Source organism: Mesitornis unicolor, unplaced genomic scaffold (genome assembly GCF_000695765.1).
Source record: "Mesitornis unicolor isolate BGI_N332 unplaced genomic scaffold, ASM69576v1 scaffold8450, whole genome shotgun sequence".
Taxonomy (NCBI): Eukaryota; Metazoa; Chordata; class Aves; order Mesitornithiformes; family Mesitornithidae; genus Mesitornis; species Mesitornis unicolor.
In genome coordinates this window covers 160714-184826 of record NW_010156240.1, presented here as the reverse complement: position 1 = coordinate 184826, position 24113 = coordinate 160714, and the positions used below count along the sequence as shown (strand labels likewise).

The 24113-nt window shown below is 46.2% G+C and overlaps 1 protein-coding gene across 1 annotated transcript in view; it reads left to right on the top strand.

Moving 5' to 3' along the window:
* SLC6A12 (solute carrier family 6 (neurotransmitter transporter), member 12) overlaps positions 1 to 21217 on the top strand; it is a 29638-nt gene extending 8421 nt beyond the window's left edge. Inside the window, exons 5-14 of the mRNA XM_010184763.1 lie at positions 106 to 238; positions 2945 to 3079; positions 4928 to 5031; positions 6563 to 6687; positions 6977 to 7089; positions 8166 to 8303; positions 9313 to 9415; positions 16434 to 16534; positions 17614 to 17784; positions 21074 to 21217. Coding sequence (XP_010183065.1) covers positions 106 to 238; positions 2945 to 3079; positions 4928 to 5031; positions 6563 to 6687; positions 6977 to 7089; positions 8166 to 8303; positions 9313 to 9415; positions 16434 to 16534; positions 17614 to 17784; positions 21074 to 21217 — 1267 coding nt within the window. The remainder of the gene's footprint in view (positions 1 to 105; positions 239 to 2944; positions 3080 to 4927; positions 5032 to 6562; positions 6688 to 6976; positions 7090 to 8165; positions 8304 to 9312; positions 9416 to 16433; positions 16535 to 17613; positions 17785 to 21073) is intronic.
* Positions 21218 to 24113: the final 2896 nt, after the last annotated feature.

Here is a 24113-nt window from a genome sequence, read left to right as displayed (position 1 = left end):
AGTTAGTCTGTTATGACTTTGGATGGGGTAATATGGCAAAGGTCCATACAGATGAGTGGAGTCTGTGATGTTAATGCTTCTTTCCCTGTCCCTCAACACTGGCAGGAAGAGAGTCCTGGGGCTCACGGATGGTATTCACAAACTGGGCACTGTGCGCTGGGAGCTGGCTCTGTGTCTCCTGCTGGCGTGGATCGTCTGCTACTTCTGCATCTGGAAAGGGGTCAAGTCCACAGGCAAAGTAGGAATGCAGATTGTCCTCCTGGTCCATAAGCCTCTTTGTACCCATCTAACATTTCTTTCCAATCTCTTTTCCCTCTTAATCAAGTAGAGGCAGGAGACACACAGCACGAAAGTCAAACCTAAAACCTGGTGGTGCTATACAGATTGACACCGGTTGTGTTTGATCCATAAGAGGAAGAATAAAAAAGTAGGTCAATCAGGGAGGGGAGAGCAGAGAAAGACCTAGGAACTGAGGGGAGTCTTGGATCAACTTCTCCCTTGCAGATACAGTGTCTGATGGGAACAGTCCACTCACCACTGTGTTGTCCTGGTGTTGCTTGCTGGTGTTTTTAACAAGATGCTCTGCAGTGGCAAATTTCCGATCCCCGGCGATAATTTAACACTTGAGCAAAATAGGCAAGCTGCTGCCTATAACCAGCTCAGTGAATAGATACTGAATCTCTCCTGCTTCTTTATCCTGCAAAATACTTGGGGTGGGAGAGGTCTCTTTATGCTCTCCTTTGTACTCTTCCTGGCTCTGCATTTTTTTGGCTCAGTGAGTCACCTTCCACATGTTGCTAGTGAGGCTGGAGCCAATGCTCCCTGCTGATGTTGATCCCATAGATCAGGAAGACTGGTTGCCCGTCTGGAGTGAATGAGTATGTGATGCCTTGTGCTGGGTGTTAGGGACACTGCTATGGCCTTGACTTGTTTGGGACCTCCTTCCTTCCCGGAGCTGCAATAAGATGGGTGGGTCATTAATGAGGGTTGGGTCTTGTGGGCATCCATGTGATGCCCCAATAGCAAAGGGAGAAGAACCAATTTCTGAACAGACTTATTCCTTCAAATTACTATCCCTATTATTGGCAGATGTTCCCTGCAGTACCAGGCACTTGTGTTTCAGTGTCATATCCCATCTCCCACCTCAAAATGGCATTGGGCACCCATTTTAACAGAGCAAGACAATAGATCACTCTGCTTGCTAGGTTTCTCCCAGTCTGTGCTGATGCCTCTGCCGCTTGCTGGTACTGACCTGCTGTCCACCTTTTCTCAAGGAGGGAAAGCCAGAATCCACATCTACAGGGAGAGGGGATGCTCTGCATTTTAAATCTTGAAACTCTGATGCTCCCTGGATTTGATACCACAGTGCCATCTTCACAAGGGGTATCATTCTGATCTTGGGAGACTGGGTCTGAGATTGGGTTTGATCTGCATGGAAGTGTAATTAAGTCATCCCAGGTTCCCTTCCAGTAGTATCTAGAATGGTTTTCCTGGGACCACAGAGGAATTTTCCATCACAAGTTTTAGAATACAGGGCTTACTTCTTTATCAGCCATGTATTATGGACATGTTGCAGCAACACCGGTGGGTTTTTCTGTCCCAAGACATACCACAGGTCAGACAGGTCAGTTGTCTTCTCTGCAGGTAGTCATTTTGAGTTTTACGGGGACAATGCCAGAAAAATCAGCTCCTTCCTTCTTTTTCCTCACAGGCTATATATTAGGATAAGCAGTAGCGAGGTCCCAGGAATTCTGAGTAGGTGCATAATTTTGTTTAACAGCTGCAGAGTAAACAGAGATGTTGTGCTTGACTGAGAGGCTGCTCTAATCGGATAACCCTGCCAGGCCCTTGTGCTTATGCTTCTGTGAATTAAGGAGTCCAAACTTAAAGAAACAATAGCAACCTTGGGAAAAGAATTTCAAATAACTCTGTAAAGACTCATTTTCTTTAAAAGCTTTTTTCTTTTATTAATTTTGCCCACTCTTGTGCTTTTTCCATGTTTCCTTTCCTTATACATTCAGCTGATGTGTATAAATGTTCCCCAGAAGTGATTTCTGAAGGTAGATTTCAGCACTTGTGCCAAAAGCGCTTGCATTCTCATTCAATCAGGGAATAGCAAAAGTGCCACATACTGTGACTTATTCGACCAATTATCACTAAACTGAAAAAAACCATAATCTTAGGCCCCTCACTATGAATCCATAGGGTAAACAAGCCTTCGCAATACTTGGATGAATTTCAATAATGAATAAATGCTAGGAAGTTACAAGTTGCTCATGGATATTTTGCAGATAGAAAAAAAGAAGTTACATTAGGCAATGGATTAGAGATTATTAATTCTACTGTAATATTTATTTACATCACACACAGGAAGAAATGAAAATAATATTTTACAAAAATAATGGTCTATATTTTCTTTAAGGGCTTTGAGTTGCCCCCATTTTTTACCTGTGAGATCAGAGGCATTGAAGGGAAGAGTGAGCTGCATGAGCACCCCTGGAAACAAGACCCCTCAGAGATGTCTCAAATTTGGCAGCAAAAGTTGCTGTTTAATTTGGAAAACTTCTGCTGGAAATAAGATTATTTTAATAACTCATTAAAATTCGGTGACAGGATGAGACCTGCATTTCTTCTGCAGCTCTAGAAAGATGAAGAGAACAGCTTGAGAGCAGGTAAATTACATTGACTGGTGCGAGGAATAAAAAGCAGACCAGGCAGTGGCAGAGTCTCGGGTGAGGAACAAAATGTAGATTGACTAAGTCACTGGTGAGATGTAACCCTGATTAATTTCTTTCCCACCCCTCCTCTACACTAGCAGTAGCCACTATAGCCAACAGCAGAGTCCAGGGATGTTTGCAGGGGTGGGGACCTGCAGATGAGATGAGATGATGCCTGCACCCCCTCCCTGCTGACCCTCTCCCCTCTTCTTTCCCTGGGCCCACAGGTTGTTTACTTCACCGCCACCTTCCCATATGCGATGCTTATCATTCTACTGGTGCGAGGAGTCACGCTGCCGGGTGCTGCCGAGGGGATCATCTTCTACCTGAAGCCAGACATCTCCAGGCTGGCGGACCCGCAGGTGGGTGGGGGTCAAGCAGATGCTGGCCGTAGGAAGGTTTCCAGCACCCTCTCCCTTGGATCTGCTACTAGCTGAGGATCTAGCTGACTTCTCTGAAGGGAGACCAGAGAACCTGTGAGACCTCCTTAAAAGAGCTGAGAGGGGTCTAGTCCCCCTGCACAGCAGAGCCTTTTTGGTCGTGCATCTACAGCATATGGACATATTAGGTCATTTCCACTCATGGGCTCGGAAAAACCAGAAGAGTATATAAAATATTCAGCATGTAACAGATGTTTTTGCTGGATCTTAAATGAAAATATTTGAGGAGGAGAAAATAACCTACTGCTTTTAATTTTTTTCTGGCCTGGCTAGCACTTTGGCTCCAACAAGGCCCTCCCAGGGAGTGCAGGGCCCCTGTGCTTGCAGAGACCAAATGCATGCATGTAGCATGGGCTGTGCAGCAGGTTCGCTTCACTTGTCCCGAGCACTAGTCCCACTTGCCCAGGTCAGGGCCTGGCCAGAGAGATCACATCAGTCCCTGCCACCACCCAATGAAGCTCATGGAAACTGCTCCCCGCATGAGGGATGCTGTACCCACGGAGGACAAGTCTGGATTAGGGCAGGGCTGCAGCCAAACACAGGACCTGCAAGGTAGCCCAAGTTGGTGGGAGGTGGGCAGCCTCCTTGGGGGTTTGTGCAGGGCAGGTGGCATGACCCCGCTTTGGAGGATCCCCCGGGATGTCTGCTCCAGCACCTTTCTGTAGCAGCAGGTTTCTTCCTCTTCCACGTGGGCTCAGCAGCACTGTGCAGGCTGCCTCTGCCATCCCAGGGAGATGTTAATGCATGACCCACTCCCCCCCAGAAGAGTATTTAAATGCCACAGCTATTAATTATTCCACTGCTGAATCTCTTTGTGGAGGCAGCCAAGCAATATGCTTAACCCACAGTCTCAGTTTACCTCCCGCATCTTCCCAGATGGCCAAAGCCCCAACTGCTCCCAAACCAGCTGCCAAACACACTGTCTTCCCCCAAAAGGCTTTCAGATGCAATTATGTGTTGTCAATACAAAATCTGTGGTGCGCTGCATGCAAAGAGCCAGCTGAACGTAAATGGCATTTTAATATCAAAATAAATAACAGGGGGATGGCTGGGGCTGTGTGTGTTTTATTAATGGCCAGAGCTTATTCACTGAAAACCTCCTGATCTTTCACAGCCTAACTAAAGCTGACGTGGTCTTTCCACACTGCTGCAACCCAGCATAGCAGGAGTGAGAGCTCCTGCTACTGAGTTTAGGCAGAATGTGGGGTTTTGGTGTAAAGCAGGTTATATATATATATATACACCTATACCCATGCCCATAGGGCTCCCATGTCTGCACCTATCTGTGAGACCTCTGTGGGAATTTAGGCAGCAAAGCCTGGGCTGGGATTTTTTGAAGGCTGCCAAATTGCAGCTGCTGGGATGTTTGCAGCTAGGGGCTACTTGGTGGAAAAAGAGAGTGAGAGGGAACACATACAGACAGACAAGTGGGCTGTTTTCCTGCCTGCCTGCTAACTTGCAGCTCAGGGCTTTCCCTCAGAGGGTGTGAGAGCGGGGCTGCAGATCAGTCCACAACACACCGGATGCCCAGAATGCAAAGATGTGGGATGGAGAAGTGGTGTCACCATGACGGTTGCCACAGGAGACTTTTCCTTTTCAGTCTTATACCTCAGTTTTAGCAGAGAGGTATCCTGGTTTCTACCTGTACTGAGCTCCTCTCTATCTCATGGGGTTTGTTCTGCATGGATGGAGGGGTTGTTGCTAAACAAGGTGCAGTCATTTGTTTATTTTGTTGCCAGATCTGAAGACCTCTAACTTTCTCTGTTCCAGGTCTGGATGGATGCAGGCACTCAGATCCTCTTCTCTTATGCCATCTGCCAGGGATGCCTGACAGCTCTGGGCAGCTACAACAAATACAACAACAACTGTTACAGGTAAGAGGAGCCTATACTCCTCATACCCTTCTGGAAATTTGCTCAGAGGCAGACAGCGCAGAGCTGCATCTGAGGCAGGCTCTGTTCCCAGGGGAGACCTTGGGTCATGCTGCTTTGACTAACAAGCTGCTCAGAGTGTGGAAGCTGCAAAGGACTCAGTGTATGGATGGAGAGTGGCTGAGGGAACACAGGAGCTCCGGAAAGTGGCTTTAGTAGTGCTCTCCTGCATGAGTCAGCTTGAAAATGGGAGAGACTGGAGGAGGGGGAGGAATTAAGATGGAGAGTATCTCCAGCCACTGTGGAGACAACAATGGGCTATTTTGACTGGGTGAATGAGCAGGGGTGGCTTTGGTGTCACTTGCTAGGCAGGGGAGATGGTATAAAGATGATAGCTGGGTCCCCTCCAATGTTTTACTGCCATCAGGGTAATGTACTGCCAGTGGCATTTTGATCCTATCAAGGAAATTAATCAAGTCTGTCTGGCCTCCTCCTTGCTCTTGGATTACAGATCTCTTTTATCAATGGCCTGACAGGGAGCTCAGTGAAGCCATCAGAACAATTTCTGACACCTTTCACTCAGCCCTGAGGACCAGGGACTTTGTTACTCCTTCATGTATTGCTCCAGCATGGATGGGAAAATGTAAAGGTACTCAGGAGACATCGATCATCTCTTGTCTTCTTCTGTTCTCCAATAGGTGTGGCCATGACTGTTGGTCAGGCAATTAGTACTTGTTCCTGGCTCTCCAGAAATGTATCAGTCAACAATAGAGCGGTGCACTGACACCTTCCTCTAACGCCTGAAGTGTCTTGGACTGGCAGCTTAGCTCTGGGTGGCCCGAATGTGCTGAGTATTCTCACTGCCCCATAGCAGCTGATGCTGTGGGTCAGCTCTGACAGCCGCCCAGATGGGATCTCAGGGGTGTGGGGTTTCCAGCCCAACCAGCTCAGACCGGTGCCCCATTTTTGCAGGAAGCAAGTGCACAAATATTTCAGGACAAGTGGCATAGCATATTCCAGTCTTCACCTGAGCATAGGTAATAAAGACAGTGTAGACACAGCTCTTGTCAGGTGAGGATTTTTGATAACGCATTAGTCCTTGTTTTACCAGACCTGCTGAGCCTGTACATGTTTGTGCTTTCAGATGCTCTTCTTTCTTGACTATGTTTACTTTTGTAACCTCTTTCCTTCTCTAATTTGCTATTTTCCTAATTTTCTCTGTTATTTTTCTTATTCTCTTGAAGCCTGTCAGTTTTTTTGTTGCCATGTCCCTATGTATACCATTGTGGCATCCTATTCACAAGTCGCTGGTGGTGTCCTATGTCTCTTTGTGCCACTTATAGTCCTATAGCTATTAACCAGTGGGGTACAAGATAGGTAGGCTGATTTTTGGCTGTGTTATGAGCTTTTCATTGCTGAGGGAGTTCAAGACCATCACTGGTGTTCCTTGGTCCATGTTGTCTGACTGGGGCAGTTTGGTACAAGCATGATTCCTGCAGGAATCACCCATCTCTCTCTGCTCTCCCCCCTGCAGGGACTGCATCATGCTCTGCTTCCTGAACAGTGCCACCAGTTTAGTTGCTGGCTTTGCCATTTTCTCTGTGCTGGGCTTCATGGCTCGGGAGCAGGGTGTGCCCATTTCAGAAGTGGCCGAATCAGGTAGGTTTTTCTGGGAGATTTCAGAGCTAAGGCAAAACAGAAAGCCTGAAGGGGTGGGTACTTTTCTGAAGTGCAGTCCATGATGTTACCTACATCCTCTATCACTATGGGTTTCTGCAGTGAGGTCTGCAGAACCAGTGCTCCTGACACAGCTTTCAGCTCTGTGTGGGCAGAGAGCCGTGGCGAGATGAGCTTTGGAGCAGTATGTGAGCTCACTCTGTGCTGCAGTGCGGTGGTGGCAGGCGGTGGCATGGGGAGCACGTGTGGTCACCCTGTGGTCTGTTGGCAGGTCCTGGCCTGGCATTCATAGCATACCCGACAGCAGTAACAATGATGCCTGTGTCTCAGCTCTGGTCCTGCCTCTTCTTCCTCATGCTGATCTTCTTGGGACTGGACAGCCAGGTACAGCAAACACCCCCTCCTCATCTAATGTCCAGATGCCTGTCCCCACCCTCAGCATGCCACAAGGCCATGGAAAAGGATAAGGTAGTTATGTGTTTTGGTGATACCTCAAAGGTCCTTTCCTGCCTCAACTCGCTTACAGCTTTGCTTCATGTTGACTGGCCTGTCCCAGCAGTGGCTGATGTTCTCTTACGTACCCCATAGGTGAAGTACACTGCAGGACCAAAAGCCACGATGATAAGCAGGCATCCTGCCCCATGGTCAGCTCCAAAAGTCAGCAATTCAACTGTGGGACCCCTGGCTGCCCACTCTACTGGGATGTCCCATGCAGTCATAGCATATTTTGCAGTCAGTCGGACTATATGAGAGGTGTGCCTGATGTTAGAGCTGAGCTGTGCCCTCACAGTCATCATAGAATCATAGAATAGTTTGGGTTGGAAGGAACCTTAAAGATCATCTGGTCCAACCTCCCTGCCATGGGCAGGGACACCTCTGACCAAATCAGGCTGCTCAAAGCCCTGTCCAACCTGGCCTTGAACACTTCCAGGGAGGGGGCATCCACAGCTTCCCTGGGCAACCTGTGCCAGTGTCTCATTTACTCTCACAGTAAAGAATTTCTTCCAAATATCAAACCTAAATCTAAAGTGACTTGGCTCCCTTTAGATTCATGGTAGCAGGGGGAGCTCCCCTCTGTCACAAGGATTCCTTATGCCATCTCAGGTGCTTTCTTGCCTGGCCTGAGGTGCAATCTGCCCCTTGTCTCCCCATCCCTTGGTTGCTCCTGCTGTGCAGCAGCATGTTCTATTGGGTTTTAGGCAATTTCTTGCACATCTCAAAGTTCATCCCCCTAACATGTTGCTGTACTTTTATCCCCTTTGGTTTGCAGCTCCAGATGAGACCTCACCAATACACTAAGCTGTGTTTAGGTCCCTAGCAGTCACATCTGGCCCTTGGTGGAAGCAAGACAGACAAAACAAGAAAACAAAAAATAAGGAAAAGGAAAAAAGGACAGTGAGAGGGAGTGTGTGCTTAGGGAAGGGGAGACACTGATTTTTCTGACCTGTCTTCTTCTGCAGTTCGTCTGTGTGGAAAGCATGGTGACAGCTCTCATTGACATGTTCCCAGGAGTGTTTCGGAAGAAGGGACGTCGGGAACTGTTGATCCTGGCCCTTGCAGTTGTATGCTACCTGCTTGGTTTATTGCTGGTCACTGAGGTAAGGAAGAAGTAGCTGGGGTATACAGTCAAGCACCAGAAACCCTGCTAGACTGCTCTGTAGGAGTGGGTAGAGACAACAAGCTCGTCTTTGATGCTGTTAATTATCCTTCATTTCTAACGCATTAGCTGATGCCTCTCACAGCCGGTGCTGATTTTACCCTGTGTGATGCCAGTGTACTCACTGCATAACTGAGCTTTCCAGAGAGACGGTCCTGCAGCCCAGCCTGACACACAGCTTTGTGCAAATTCCAGGTCTGGTGGCTAAAACAAGCTGAGCTGCACAAGCAGGAGCTCTTCTAAGGGCAGCAATCATTTGCTGACTGCTTTCCACAAGAAACAGAACAGCAGGAGGGGAGACTGGGGGTAATGGCTGTGCCGTAACCCTGCCTGAGGCAGTGGTGAGCCTGTGATCCTCAGGACCAGAAGAAGCAGAGCTGTGTTGGTGCGATGCTATGTAGCTGCTATACTATGCAGGGCTGTGGTGTTTGTCTGCTCTGCAGCTAATAGCCAAGCACCTCTTCCTGCACAGTGGTGTGCCTTGCTGTGCGTGCATACCACACACTTGAGCAAGGGTCTTAGCACTCCTCTGTGTTGCCTCTGTGTGCAGTGTCTACAGCCCTTCAGCACTGTTGGAAAGCACCTGGTTGACTTGTATTGGAGGAGCTTTCTCTTTGAGAAAACATATGAGATTATGAGAGATGAGTCATCCACTGACCTGTAGAATTAGCTGATAGCAACTATGCAGGGCTCAGCTTGAAGGCAGAGGCATCAGAGGAGCCACACACCTCCTGTTCCTATGGACACAGAAACCAGTCTAGTCCAGCAGTATCATAAAATGGGCATTGGCTTTTTGGGACAGAGTGGAGACAGCCCCAGGAGAAGGCTCTTCTCCATCTCTTATTTGCTCTAGGTGCAGTGTTTATGCTGCTATTCTGCTTGCCTCAGTCCTTTTTCCCCTCATATGGAGCAGTCCTGCCATGACCCTCTCTTCTCTACCTCTTCAACAGGGTGGCATGTACATCTTCCAGCTCTTTGACTACTATGCTGCCAGTGGAACATGCTTGCTCTTCCTGGCCATTTTTGAAGTAATCTCTGTAGGATGGGTGTATGGTAAGTGGAGAACAAAAACCTGTGTTGCTCTTTCTCAAGGCAAGGATGGGGGGTTGAGAGGTGGGAGTGGACAGAATAGATCCTTAGGGGGCAAAGAAATGCCTCTTTCTTGTCTGGTTTCCATTGTGTATCCTTGAAATGTTTAATTCCTCCACATTTAGAGTATGAATGGTTTTTCTCTCTCTGAACCTTCCTTATGTTGAACTACTTTGCTGCTCTTCCCATCTGCCCTTTGAATTAGAAAATCAGCTATGGAAGAGTGACTGCTGTTCTTTGGCTTCTGTTCCTTTCTGCTTACATTGTGTCTTTAGTTTGGTCCTCTCAGTGAATTTAACACAAAGTGCTGGGCTGCAGACTTGTGTCTTACTTCTGTGATGATTTATGCTTCCTGTTTGCATGGCCATTTCGTAATCGAAACAAGGGAGACTGCTTTGGCTCTCGGTGAAGTTTGTAACGCAACTACTTAGGAGCTGGGTGAAACAGCTCCAAAAACTATCAGAAGGAAACCAACTGTTTGTCAGTCTGTGCAGTAAGAGCATCATGTGTTATCTTATGGGAGATCTCTTCCATGCTGAATGGTGCCTGAGCACACAGGATGCAGTTAATCTCCCTGATGCTCACAAAAGGCTGGTGGTTTTTGGGCAAAGGATCTAGTTGTGTGTGATGCAGAGCAGCTGCTCTCTTCTCCTAGCTTCATGGAGCTACAGGAGCTCAGTACTTGTAAGGATTGTGCGAAGCTCTAGCAGATGCCACCTTAGACCAGACCCTCAACATCCCACAATCACGCATCTTCTATCTTCTAGCTACACCAAGTAGCATGGCCATCCTAACCTAAGGAAAAGATTGCAGGCATGACCATCATGTTGTCTCTTGCAATGGCCAGAAGTGGATATTCAGGAAGGAGTATAACAGAAGAAAAGTTAGCAATTATACTTTCTGTGAATGTTCTCCCAGCTTCTAACAACTTATTACAGAAGCATAGAATTGTTTTGGTTGGAAGGGACCTTTAAACGTCATGTAGTCCACACCCCCCTGCCATGGGCAGGGACATCTTTCAGTAGATCGGGTTGCTCAAAGTCCCATCCAACCTGATCTTGAACACTTGCAACTATAGTACATCCACAAGTTCTCTAGGCAGCCTGTTCCAGTGTCTCAGCACCCTCATAGTAAAAAAACTCTTCCTTATATCCAACTAAATCTACTCTACTCTCTTTCAGTTTAAAACTGTTACCCCTTGTCCTGTCACTGCAAGCCCTAGTAAAAAGCCTCTCTGTGTCTTACAAACCCCCTTTATATATTGAAATGTTGCAACAAGGTCTCCCTGGAGCCTTCTCTTCTCTAGACTGAACAACCCCAACTCTCTCAGCCAGTCCTCATAGGGGAGGTGTTCCAGACCTTTGATCATTTTGATGGCCCTTCTCTGGACCCACTGTAACAGGTCCACGTCTTTCTTGTGCTGGGGGTCCTGGAGCCAGATGCAATACTTAGCTTGTTGCCCAGGCATTTCCAGAGCCAGAAGTAGAATCTATTTATTTATCTTCTGTTAACTTCTGTTGACTCAAGTTAACATTTATTGTCCAAAAAATGCTGCAGCAAAGTGCTCCATGGCTTTGTCAGGTGTTGTGTGAAGGGCCACTGTCTTTCCTTGTTTTGAATCTGCCACCTGCTAATATCATTTAGTGTCACCTTTTTCTTATTTTAGAACAGATAGTGAACAGTCAGTCCCTGTGTGCTCCCTCTGGTGCTCACAGTGCTATAGAGGTTGCATTTGCTGTAGCACTGCTGCTGACGAAGGGGTTTTCAGTTTCTCCAAATGTTTTATGTACAGCAGGAGTCAGTTGCTAGTCTGGATGGACCCCTTTCTTACTGAAATGGTAACAGGTTCAGCTCCTTGGGCTTGACCTCTGGGGAATGTAAGAGGAGCAGATCATAGAATCATAGAATGTATTGGTTTGGAAAGGACCTTTAAAAATCATCTACTACAACCTCTCTGCAGTGAGCAGGGACAATGTTACTAGATCAGATTGCTCAGAGCCCCATCAAGCCTGAACTTGAATATCTCCAGGGATGGGGCCTCCACCACCTTTCTGGGCAACCTGTTCCAGTGAGCTATCACTCTCATACTGAAGAACTTCTTCCTAACATCCAACCTAAATTTACCCTTACCTAGTTTAAAACCACTATCCCTCCTTCTATTGCTACATGTCCTAGTGAACAGCCCTTCTCCAGGTTTCTTATAGGCACCTTTCAGGTATTCAAAGGTCACTATAAGGTCCCCCTGGAACCTTCTCTTTTCAGATCCATAAGAGAGATTTATTCTAGAGAGATGTCCTGCAAAAGAAGCTCACCTGAAATCTTGCAATACCAGACCCTGGCCAGATTTTATTTTAGAGTCACCTTTTACCCAGTCCCTGTGGGATTTACAAGGAAATGGCGATTCCCATCCATCTGTATCAGGACTTCGTCCTCACCATGCTCCTCCATTACATTAAACTGAATTATGCTTTAACGTATAGCATACCCTTGCCATTTTTATGGTCACACAGGCCACATGCCTTTTCTGATGATCCATGAAGTAGAAGAGTGGCAAACAATGAGCAGCAACAGAAGTGATGCTGCCCCAGCAGCATGGAAGGGGGATGGAGCAACCGGGGACTGAGAAATGGCCCTTTCCCTCACCACCATGGGTTCATTTGCCCCACTTCACACAGTGGGATTTTACCCTCTTGATGGTCTGCTTTGCATCTATTGTGCTGATTCTGGTCTGAAATGTAGTCAGAGGACCAAGGTGAGGCATCTTAGTGGAAAAAAAGGTGCCTGATACCAAGTAACTTTTTTTCCCCTCAGCTTCAGAATTGGCAGGGCTGAACCTCTTGCTTCCACTGTGAAGAATTACAGCATTTTTGCTAACACAAATATGCGTTCTGAGTTTCCCCTCTCCCAGCACGTACGCCAACCACCCACCACTTGGCAGCTTCTCTCTGCTGCCAGGCAGCTGCTCTCACAAAGATCTGAGGATTTCCTCGTGTACTGCTCTCTGCCTGTGAAGAGATTGACCAGCATTGGACCTGCTGATCATATTCCCTAGACGGGAGTGCTGCAGAGTTGGGGTTTTTTGGGGGGTTTTTTGTTTGTTTGTTTTTCCCCTTCTCCTCTCTCCACCTTCACTTTGAGATAGGCAGCCCTCATATAAGCAGGCATGGGTTTTGAGTGTTGGAATTCGCAATATGATGCTACCAAAACGTGCTGCAGGGAGGATATTTTCCAGGCAGTCACAGCAGGATTAGCTGTTCCAGGAGAAAACGAGTGCCTCCATCACTGCAGGAAAGCTGGGGCTGAAACCATTAGGACTGTTTACAAAGCTAAAGCAAACTAATGCCAGCTGACACCTGTGAGTGGCCTGAGGGTGAATCTGTGTTGTGCTGGTATAAATCTTTCTCTCGCTCTCTTGCTCACATGTGGTGTGGCTACCAGAAGAGGAAGCTTCCTTCTGCCTGGATCCTGGCTGCCTGGGCTTTATCCTTTCTCAAGCACCAGCTACAGGCAATCTTACTTATTTATGGACTGTAAGGGGCCTGCTCTGTGCACCTGGTACCCAAAGGGTGTGCAGTTGTTGCAGTGCCACAACTGGCATTTTGCACAGATTTGGTGCAGGTGTTGACGCTGCAGGTTTGGGACAGGAAGGGAGCAGATACAAACTCAGCACTATGGCATAAAGCCAGGGTCGTCACCTATTGAAATCTCATGGATTAAATTCAGTATAGGTGAATGCAAATAAATGCAGCTTGGAAGAAATTATTTGAAAGGATAGGCTTTTTAATAGATGCCAAACTAGCAGATCTGAGAAACTCACTGTGGATATTGTGGGGGAAAAATAATCTTTGTCTCTTTCAGTTTGCAGTTGTTACACACTACATAAAATGAGAAGGGGTCCATAAGGACAAGACATAAGGATGTAAGCAAATCTGTAGTTGGGTTCAAATTATTCCCATTAATTTATGTAACAAAATTAAGTGATTTGTCAGAAGAGTATGCAACATCTTTGAAAGTATACAGGACTGGTCAGCACAAGAAAAGTGGTACTATCGAAGAACCGTAACATGGTTTGGATTGGAAGGGACCTTAAATATCATCTGGTCCAACCCCTCTGCCAGGGGCAGGGACACCTCCCACCAGACCAGGTTGTCCAAACCCCTGTCCAAGCTGGCCTTGAACACTTCCAGGGAGGGGGCATCCACAGCTTCCTTGGGCAACCTGTGCCAGTCTCTCACTACTCTCAAAGAATTTCTTCCTAATGTATAATTTAAATCTATCTTCTTTCAGTTTGAGGCCATTCCCTCTCATCCTATCACTACTTGCCTTTGTAAAAAGTCCTTCTCCAGCTATTTTTAGGCCCCTTTCAGGTACTGGAAAGCTGCTATAAGGTCTCCCTGGAGCCTTCTCTTCTCCAGGCTGGTAAGAGAGGTCCTCCAGCCCTCTGTTCATCTTTGTGGTCCTTCTCTGGACTCACTCCAACCGGTTTATGTCCTTCTTATGCTGGAGTCCCCAGAGCTCAATGAAGTACTCCAGGTAGAGTCTCATGAGAGCAAAGTAGATTAAAAAAGGAGAATCACCTCCCTTGCCCTGCTGGCCACACTTCTTTTGATGCAGCCCAGGATATGATTTGCGTTCTGGGCTGCAAGCGCACACTGCCCGCTCATGTTGAGCTTTTCATCAACCAACACCCCTATGTCCTTCTCCTCAGCACTGCTCTTAATCCATTCTTCACCCAACCGTGTACTAGCGTGCACATATAACTGTCTGTGCCTGCGTATCATCTTCCTTGTCTTGGGATACTGGGGATAACAGCAAACATCTTTATTAATTCCAACAAAAATTTCTTTGAGGAGAACTTTATGGCTTTCTCTGCAGAAGCTTTATCTAATCTTTCTAATGTGCTAGGAAGGAAGGGGGACTGCACACATCCTCCAGCTTCTAATTTGCTCAAAAAGCCAATGTTGAGTGATTGAACTGATGGCTTCTTAAGCTTTATTAGTTTTTCATCTGCCTGAGAAATGTAGAGCAAGTAAAGCCTCCTGTTCATATACTCTCTGAGGATGTTCATGTCAGGTCCCATTGTGTTCCACCACATCACCTACTGACTGCCACAATGGCTCTGGAAATGCAGGACCTGCTGATTGTACTACAGGGAATAGGGATAAGGACAGGTGGAGGCACACCATAACTACCAAAGTAAGTTTTGGTCTGTTTTCTTGGTGGAGGATGGATATCTGCTGTGTCCTTCCTTTTGTTTGACATCTTTATATTTCTTTAATTGCTGTGTCTCTTCCACTAGATTCTAGATCCAAATTTGCAGTGAAACTCTGTCTTTCACAAAGTTGTATTACGAATGAATTTATCTGTCATGTGTTTGACATCATGGTGTTTCTGTGGAAACACTGTGTGGTATGAGAGACTGCGCTATGCTCATATTCTAAACTGCAACTCACATAATTTATCTCTCTCTCCTTTTTTTTCCACTATGTGGAAGATTTTGGCTTTTTGGAAAAAAAAAATTCTACCATCTCCCTTTCATTCCCAGTATATTTTCAGAAATGCTATCTGAAGCCTCATGATATTTACAGTGCGGAGTTTTTAGGGTTCTGTTCTTTGGTGTAGGCTGAGCTCTCACACAAATCTGCATGTTCCTTGATATGTCACTGCTTGTTGTCTTTGCCTGAGGCTACTTGTTAACTTGCCAACTCAAGACGGGAACCATGAGGTGTTCAAAGAATCTGGCCCCCCCAGCCTAAACACTTCAAAAAGCTGTGTATAAAAGAGCTTTCTTGTAAATATTAGGCATGGGATATAGAAAATAATGCAAAGAATTACAAAATGGAAAAGCACACATAATGTGCTTTTGTATAATTCATATATTTAAAAGAAACATAACAGAACTTAATTCTAAGACATAGAAAATCAAAACCAAAATAAACCCCACCAAACTCCAAACACTCCCAAGGGTGGCCAGTCATCTAGGCATATATTTAGCCCAGCCCAGCATTCTGGTGTTAAGACACAAAGAAGCAAGTTCTCATCACACTTACAGGTGGGAACTGTGGCATGACCCTGAGTTCACAGCTGGATGAGTACCCTGAAAGCCAGAGCCCTTTATCAACTAAGCACTATGATAAAATTTCAGTAAGACAAATATGGTATTGTTTCATCCTAGTGGTGCTTAACTGGTAACCCTTTTTCTGGACAGGCTAGCTCAATTTTTTTTTTCTAATATTGTTGCCATGTATTACTTGAGGCAGTCTGGTATGGTACCTCTGGTTAGCTCTAATAAAGATGATGTTAGGACTTCTTACGAATGACTTTTTTATTCTTCTTCATTTTACATCTCTTTCTGGCCAATATTAGCTGCTTGATCCTTGAAGACATCCTAGAGCTTATTACAAGGTCTGCTGAAATCCATCTGCATTATGTCATCTCTTCTATATACCATTGCATACATTTCCTCTTTGTGCTACGGGCTGGGAAGAGTCAATGGTTAGGGTCTGGCCAGTGGCAGGACTTTCAGATGCTTTTCAGAGGTATATTCCACTCTGGTGTACTGTGTGGGTCCCACATACTGTGAACAACAAAACCTAGTAAGTTAAAGTAGTGAGAGGGCAAGAAGGAGGTCAGGCACCCACAAGACAGCTCCCATTGGACAGTGCAGCAGCACTTACAGATGGAAAATGTGGTTTCCACCAGAATTTGAATTGCAGTCTGAGGGACTGGGCATTGTTTCTGTGTTAGGCTTTCTGATAACCTAAGGCATGAAGTTAAAAACTTCCATCTGTATTTAGTCACAGATGAGCCTTTTCAATGTCACAAAAGCCCATTTCCAGCTGTTATACTATTAGGATAGCTGTGTTTTTGCCAGGAGTAAACACTGAGGATAAAGAAAGTTGGGCTCTGATGTGAATAGTGGTTCAAGGAAACAACAGTAATCTGACCTCTGTCTTTGCCTCTGTGCTGGCTGGTGGCCAAGGTGCCAACCGATTCTACGACAACATTGAGGACATGATTGGTTTCCGGCCATGGCCCTTGATCAAGATATGCTGGCTGGTGTTCACCCCAGGTCTGTGCTTGGTAAGTGCAATTACGACAACATGGCATATTATTCTGGGTCCCTGGGTTCTCAGTTGAAAAGGTTGATTCATCTTCAAGGTGCTGCTGTAATTTTTTCAAACTGTTTGAAAACAGTTTGAATTGCTGTGGCGGCAATTTATTTCCTTTGTGAAAGCTTATCTTTTGCCTGGAAAATTAATTGAGCCTGAAAAGCCACTTGTTTACTGTGAAGGCAAAGGGAAATGTATCCTCAAAATCTGAAGAATCTTGGTCAAATTACTTCTGAATAGATGACCAGTGAGAATTATCCTGTTTTGAAATACTTGCTTCAGCCTGTGTTCCTGTGACCTCCTATGGCTTAGAAATACCTTTTCACAACCATTTGCTTTCTATGCTATTAAGTCTCTTTTAAAACTTCTGTAACAAGCATGTTTAAAGAAAATGCATCCTATGTCAGGCAAGTTCTTGCCCATTTTGGGTTTATGTCCAGTCTTGCTGCACTGACTTTCACACGATTTCTGAGCCAAACCCTACTCCTACATCTGGTGTTGACAGTTGTTTTCTTTGACCTCAGTGAGAACACAGATGGGATCTATAGCAACAGCTTACAAAAGATTTATAGTCCTTTGTCCTTGGGTTCCAGCAGGACTTGAATATCAGAAATTTTCAAAACAAGCCTGATCCAGCCCAAATAATCTGAGAGCTCTGTGGCTAGAGAGCTCCAAGAGGGGTAAATCTGTGTCCATTTGGTACTTCTGAAAGGCTTCTTCCAGGGACAACAACAATTTCTGACTTTGATATGAATAAATTGCTCTTTCAATGATGCTGGACCCTCAAAGATGCTGCCAACTTTGCTTAGATTGAACTTTTAGGAAGCCCGAAGGCTTTACACAGTGAAGAAACCTGCACCTGGCTCTGAGATAACTCTGTTGTGCAGTCAACATACACCAAGCTCTGGCTCGCTGCAGCTAGCAAGGTCCATGCTAGCTCATGCAAGACAGTACACCCACTGTCACCCAGCCAGTGCTTGCAGTGTGGCCAGGCTGCCAGGCTTGGCTGCTCCCTTTGCTCTGGCTATGTCTGGGTTTTGTGCTCCTCAGGCCGTCTTCCTGTTTTCCCTGATCAAGTACACACCCTTGAAATACAACAATTCCTACGTGTACCCTCCCTGGGGATACGTGCTGGGCTGGATGATGGCACTCTCCTCCATGGTCTGCATTCCTCTCTACGCCATCTTCATCCTCCTGAAAACCAAAGGAACGCTGAAGCAGGTACTGGGACTGTGGTCACTGATTGAGTTGCTGCTTCTTCCCCCAGACAGCTCATGGGAAGGGCCCCAGAGAAGATGCACATGGCACATTTCTCCTCTGAGAAGACAAGGGGGGGTGAGGGTGGCCCTTCCCCAGAATACCCTGTAGCTTTTTTTGGCAATTTGGAGGCCTTGGAGGTTCTCAGTACAGTTCCCAAGGTGATCATCAAATGCCCAGAGTCTTCCATGAGATGTTGCATTACCAAGCTCAGTGCAATATGTAGACATATGCACAGCATCTCTAATGTTGGCTCTGCTGGATGGTAGAGGAACCCCTCAGTGTGAGCTACCTGAGGCCACAGATTAACTGGTTTGGTTTATGGTTTTAAAAGGTCCTGCTGGTCATGTAAGTAAAGACAGCATGCCATCACCTTTGTCTCCTCTTCTCTTCCCAACTGATGCCAGTGCAAACCGGGTGCAAAACCAGGACCTTTTTTGCCTTTACTTCTTGTCCCTTGCTCCTGCTCCCCTTTTAGTCCTGGGTCAGGACCATGTTATTTTCTTTAAAGAAATTACCCATGGTTATTAAAGAGGAGATGCTTACAGAGCTGTAAAGTCTACCCTGTGCCATGCCCAAGCCTTTTCTCTTTCACTGTAGACACTTTGTCCTTGTCCTAGGACAAACTATGTCTAGGAGATGTCACCCCACTTGACCCGTGAAGAAAGACCTGAGTGATGTACAGTGCATAGAAATTTCTGCACAATTTCTCTTCTGATCCCTCATCATCCTCACTGACTGTAGGCTCATCTGCAGCTGGCTGGGGGAGTGAGCAGGTGAACAGAGGATGGGACATTCCCTGTGGCTGTAGTTTAGGTGTGACAGTCCCATTGTGGAGTCTTGGGGAGGAGGAACCTGCCCTGCCAACACAGCTAGGGACGGGCTGGGTGCAGGGCGTTCTTGTTGGCTCCATTGCCTCAGGGAACATGAATCTGTGCCCACAGGGGCTCTTATTTACTCATTGGGAAATATGATTTAAGGAGGAGTGACAAGAGTTGTGGCAGAGCTGACTAATGCCCATTTCAGATGCAGGAGAAGACACAGTGCAATGCTTAGATAGGAATGATAGTGATGAAAGTCTTCAGTGAAACAGTGAGAGAGTCATAACCCACGCAGGCAGGAAGGTGAAGGAGAACTATGATGCTATGAAATAGTTCCTGTTTGGCTGCCTTTGGCCCTTGGGCCTCCTGGTTGTTGTTGGTGGCCATAAAGAGTTGACAAGGTTGGGAGGGAGCTGGGAGCTGTGCAACTCACAATATGAGGAACAGCAGGTGTATCCTGTGCCAAGGTGGCTGTGATATGGTCTACTCCAAGTTCAGACCTCGAGTCCTACTTCTTAAAGCCCTCTCCTGTGCTCTGGGTCATTTAGTGGTAATGAATCTATCTTTTCCCATGGCCAGTTTGCAGAGTTTGACTGGGTGACTGACAACATATCAGACTTCCTGCAGCTCAGAGTTTTCATATCTCTAAATGAGGACTTGGAGCTGTTAGTGAAGTAATTACCCACATGTCCAGCCTGCTAAAAAGGTAACATTTCTCACCTGTTGCAAAGTGCTTTGAGCCCTTGGACTGAAATGCTGCTGAGAGTAGTGTTAATGCTTATTTTACAGCACATCCAAGGAATTGATTAGGCCAATTTCAGACGGAAGGTTTTTCTATTTGCCCTGGTTTAAATGACATTAGTTGTAATTTCCAGGGACTTCTCAGTTATATTAGTATGAAGAAACTCCAAAGGATGTGGTTTAGGCATGCAGGAAGGTATTGGCTGCTGAATTTGGATTGGTTCAGAGGAGAATCAAAGCCAACCACAAGATACCTTCTGGAATAGTTGCACCTGTTTTGAAAACAGGTTTTCCCAAAATATACCTGTTCCTTTTTTCCAGTCACACCCAGAAATGTAGTGAATTAATTTCCTGAGACAGAAGCTTCCAGGAACAGTGCCTTTCAACTGAATATTGCAAACCTTTCACTGAAAGCAAGTTTGTAATTGGTAATTGTGATCAGTCACTGCAACAAAATGATTCCTCTTGTTACACTTGACTGACCAAGAAACACAAATGTTGTTTCCTAATGTGTCTGATTAAGACAGCTCAAGCTCCAAAGACTGAAAACCCATGATGAACTGCTCACAGAGCAGCTGTAGGCCAAGGCCGATTTCAGAAATCATGGGGCAAATAGTTTTGAATAAATGAGCAAAATCTGGGATTCTGGCAGGCACTTCACAAGGAGTGGAAGCACTGAAATGAATCCAACAAGTCATGGATGAATTGCTTTCTCTGCTTGTGATGGTCTCTGCAAGGGAAGAGCAGGTAACACTGGCCTGAACAGCTTGTGATGGAATAAGTTGGTAACTGTGAAAGCTGGTATTTAGCAGGGAAGTCATACACTGGACCATGGAGCTGAGCAGGTAGCTACAGGACACTGCATGTTACTTGGCTTTGGAAGGAGTCTAGGTGCTCATAAAAGGTTGTGATACCAGAAGAGCTCCAAACAGTGGATGAGAAAGACCAGAAATTCACAGTAGCTGTCTCTGTGGGCCAGCACATTTTGCCAAAAAAAGCTCCAAGATCTTTGCACTTTTTTTAAGGATAAATTGCCCCAAAGCTGAGACAACAGTAGCTTATGTATGTGTGAAGCAACCTGCAGCAACCCTGCGTTGCAGGGGTCAGGGAGAGCTAAGGGTCTGTCTGGCTGTGGCAGTCTGCCTGGCTGTGAGAGGGGAGCTGGGATGGATTTGGGGCAAAAAACACTCTGCGGAGGGACTGCTTTACCAGAGAAGTGCCCCTGAGGTAGTTATCACCTGCCACCCTGTTTTGGACCATAGCAGGAGATGCTCAGCACTTTTGCTGATGGTCTGACCATTTGGAAGGCTCCACAGCTCCCACCAAAGTCAATGGGAAGCACAGCCACTTAGTATAGGAGAAAAGAAAGGGTTCTAGAGTGTTTTTTCCTTGGCCACAGAAAATATCTGTGGGGCTAATCACTAGCATTTTTCCTTCTAGAAACATGCCTGTGAGGAGCCCTGTATGCTGTCCAGAGCCCAGATTTGAGCCCAGAGATGGAGTAATCATCACAGAGCAGTTAAAGCGAGCCTGCTCTCCTTCCTCTCCCTTTCACAGCCATTTGGAGGGAGAGGAGCAGAGAGCTGGGAGCACTAGCTCTCTAGATGCCTTTGCCCCCAGCAATAGTTGTGGATCACTATTGGGTGTCACTTTGTTTATCAGCTTAATTAACAGAGACCTCCTCTCCGCAGCGGCTAGCACAGCTGATTTCCCCAGCGGAGGACCTGCCGCAGCCGAAGAAGCACGTGGCGAGTTTGTCTGAACTGAAGTACAACGGATGTTCCCTCCAAGTCCAGGAGGTGCTCAGCATCATAGAGAGAGAAACCCACTTCTAAGGCACCAAGGACTTCTCCTCCATATCCTGGACTGATTTGCTCTCTCCTTCCCGAAGTGGCTTCTTTTATCTCCTGGGCTCTTCTCTTATCTCCTTCACGTCTGAGACAGAAGCATCTGGTACATTCTTCCCTTTCCAGCCAGCTGGTTGTGCCCACCGGGGACAGCATTTCTTTTGACAACCTGGGGACAACTTTCACTGTCAGCAGCTGGGGAGAGAGTAAGATGCTTCTGTTAGAAGTGTGCTCCAGTACTGACATTGGTGGGGAAGAGACAAACAGTGTATTAACAAAAAAAAAAAAAAGAAAAGGAAAAAAAAATAAAGTCATCTTGTTGGGAGGAGGAAAGAAAACCACAGTGGTGAGAAAGCAGAGAATAACAGTGTGCAGGAGCAATGTTCGGGATGCAAAGGCACAAACCGATGGGGCATTAGCTCAGAGAATAAGTAAGTTGGTTCAGAAGTACATAAGAAGCTGGAGGATGACAAAGGGGAGTGCATTGCTAGGTCACCTACGTATGAGGGAGAGGGAGCCAGGAACATTTCATAGGCAACGGTAAAAGAAGGCGACGGTGTTAGTAGCTATGTCTTCAGTTGTCACTGAAAGGGAGGAGAGTGATGGGGTGCTTGATGTAATCAGAGTTATTGATGATGGATCTCAAGGCACTCTCAAGGAAAGGGGGTGAGGAATAATTATCTAGGGGACTCGTTCCTGGTCAAAACTACACAGCCCAGTGAAAGTGCATCCAAGAGTGAAATGGCTGAATATTTGACAATTCTTTCAGAAAACTCATGGAGTGCAGGAAAAGTCGCAGAAGAGTTGATAAAAAAAATGAGCTGCAGCACTGCAGGGAGAAATGAGACCCTGGGGACCACATGCTCACAAATTTAACTGCACTGCTGGGGCATTTTGTAGAGGAATTAATGAAGGAGTTGATGGGCCTGATCCTATGCTGCAGAGTAGCTTTGGGGTGAGGGCAGGAGAAGGACTGCGCTCCCTCAGCTTTGCTGCAGATGACTGCTCAGGGGATAAGAAATACATAATCAGGCACAATAATCATAAGCTCAGGCAAAATAAAACAATAATTAATAGGTAAGATGGGTTTATTGGAAGCAGATTGTGTCAAATTAAAGGTCTCTTGTTGCCAGGGTAGTCATGAATGTGAGGCCATGGCTAGGAGGGGTTGTGCTCGGATGCAGTGTTTGGTGTGATGCCACACAGCTCTGTCCTATGGAGGCTGGGGCTGTAAAACTCCCTGCCAAAACCTGCTTGAATGCTGACCAGAATTTCACATTTAAGACCACAGGAAATGCCAGTGGCAGGATCCCCACACATGGTCGAGGGTACATGTGCCAGTGTGTGGCTGTGTGGCAATGCTGGTGCGTCAAACCATGCCAGAAAATGGCCATTAAAAAGAATCAGAGATGCCACAGGCTCCTTTCCCTTGTTCCTCGTTCCAAGTAATTGCTTTTCCCTGTGCTGTGTGGAGATAAACCACCAGTGCTGAAAGTAAGCGGGAAAATCGGGCCTCATCTGTGCAATGCGGTACCTATTCCAATTGCTATGGGAACCTTATCTTTTGCAGTTTCCTGTGAGTTTAACTGGTGAATTAGCATAGGGCAATCTTTTCCCCATTTAATTTCCTTTCCTTTAAAAACTAAAACCTAAAACCTGTTGGTGAAATGAACTCTGAAAGTCAAGTATCAACATTTGTACCTCTCTGAGGCATTATTGTTTGATTGGAGACGATTTGCTGTAAAAAGTAGAGATACCTGGCAAACCTCATTCTTGCTTCCTGCAAAGGACTGCAGCACCACATAAGATACCATTGATTTTATTTTCTATTTTTTGAAAAGCTAAATGTCACATTGCAGCAATAGTCGTGCGAAGAGCTTAACATCCAGAGGTGAGTAAGTATACTTCGGTGTTTTTTCCTCTCCCTCCCAGCAATGCTGCTCACGATTTGGTGGGGGGGAGCAGCTCCCTGCAGCCCCTCTCCACATGCAGCCAGAGCAAAAGCCAGTGGCTGCCACCAAGGAGCAGCAGTGCCAAGGTGGCACAGCCCGATCAGCTGGAGGAATCACTGGTGACAAGTGTCCTGCTCACTCTGTGGCTGCCTCCCCATGCTTGGAGCTGCTGCAGGGCCATGTACAAAAAGTTTGGTTTCAGGCGTGGGCTTCAGCTGCCTTGACAGTACCTGTGATCAAAATGGTGGTATTTGCTATGACAAGGAAACCTAATTTCTCTTCTTTGAGCAACAGAAAGTTAAAGGACAGGAACTTGCCAACCAGGTTCAGTCTTAGGCATTAGCACGACTCTTGGTAGGACATTTAACCTCTTTACTCCTGTTGCCATGCCTTTAAGATGTAAGGCAGTGTCGTGCTGTCAGAGAAGTTGTAGAGGTGCGTTTACTCCTTCTTTTGAGGTAGTCTGATAATGCTGCAAAAATCCTAGATAGAAATAAATAACTTTTCAATTTTGAGCATAAATATGGGGCTGTGTTATTGAAAATAAATACTGCATGAAATAGTTCCTCTGTTGCTTACGTATCATCCAAGAGCAGATCCCATCTCTGCTGGGAAGCAGCGTATTTTATTCAATATAAAATTAGAGGAAGTATTGATGTCCCCATTGAAAACAATTACAAAATTCCCAGGATCAGGAACTTCATCCAGACACTTTGGATGAGATTGACAGAGTCTCAGAAAGTTTAAGGGAAAGCTCAGTGGCACAAGTACACCAGGAACAGGGGAAAATGGCACCAATAGCTGGCTTTTGCTGTGAGACCCCCGGTATGCAAGTATGGTGAGAGACCAAGGAAGGGTTTGCTAAACATATATAAATGTTTTGGGCATTGCTGCCTGCATATGACAGATCTGACAGGTCTCCATCAGCCCCT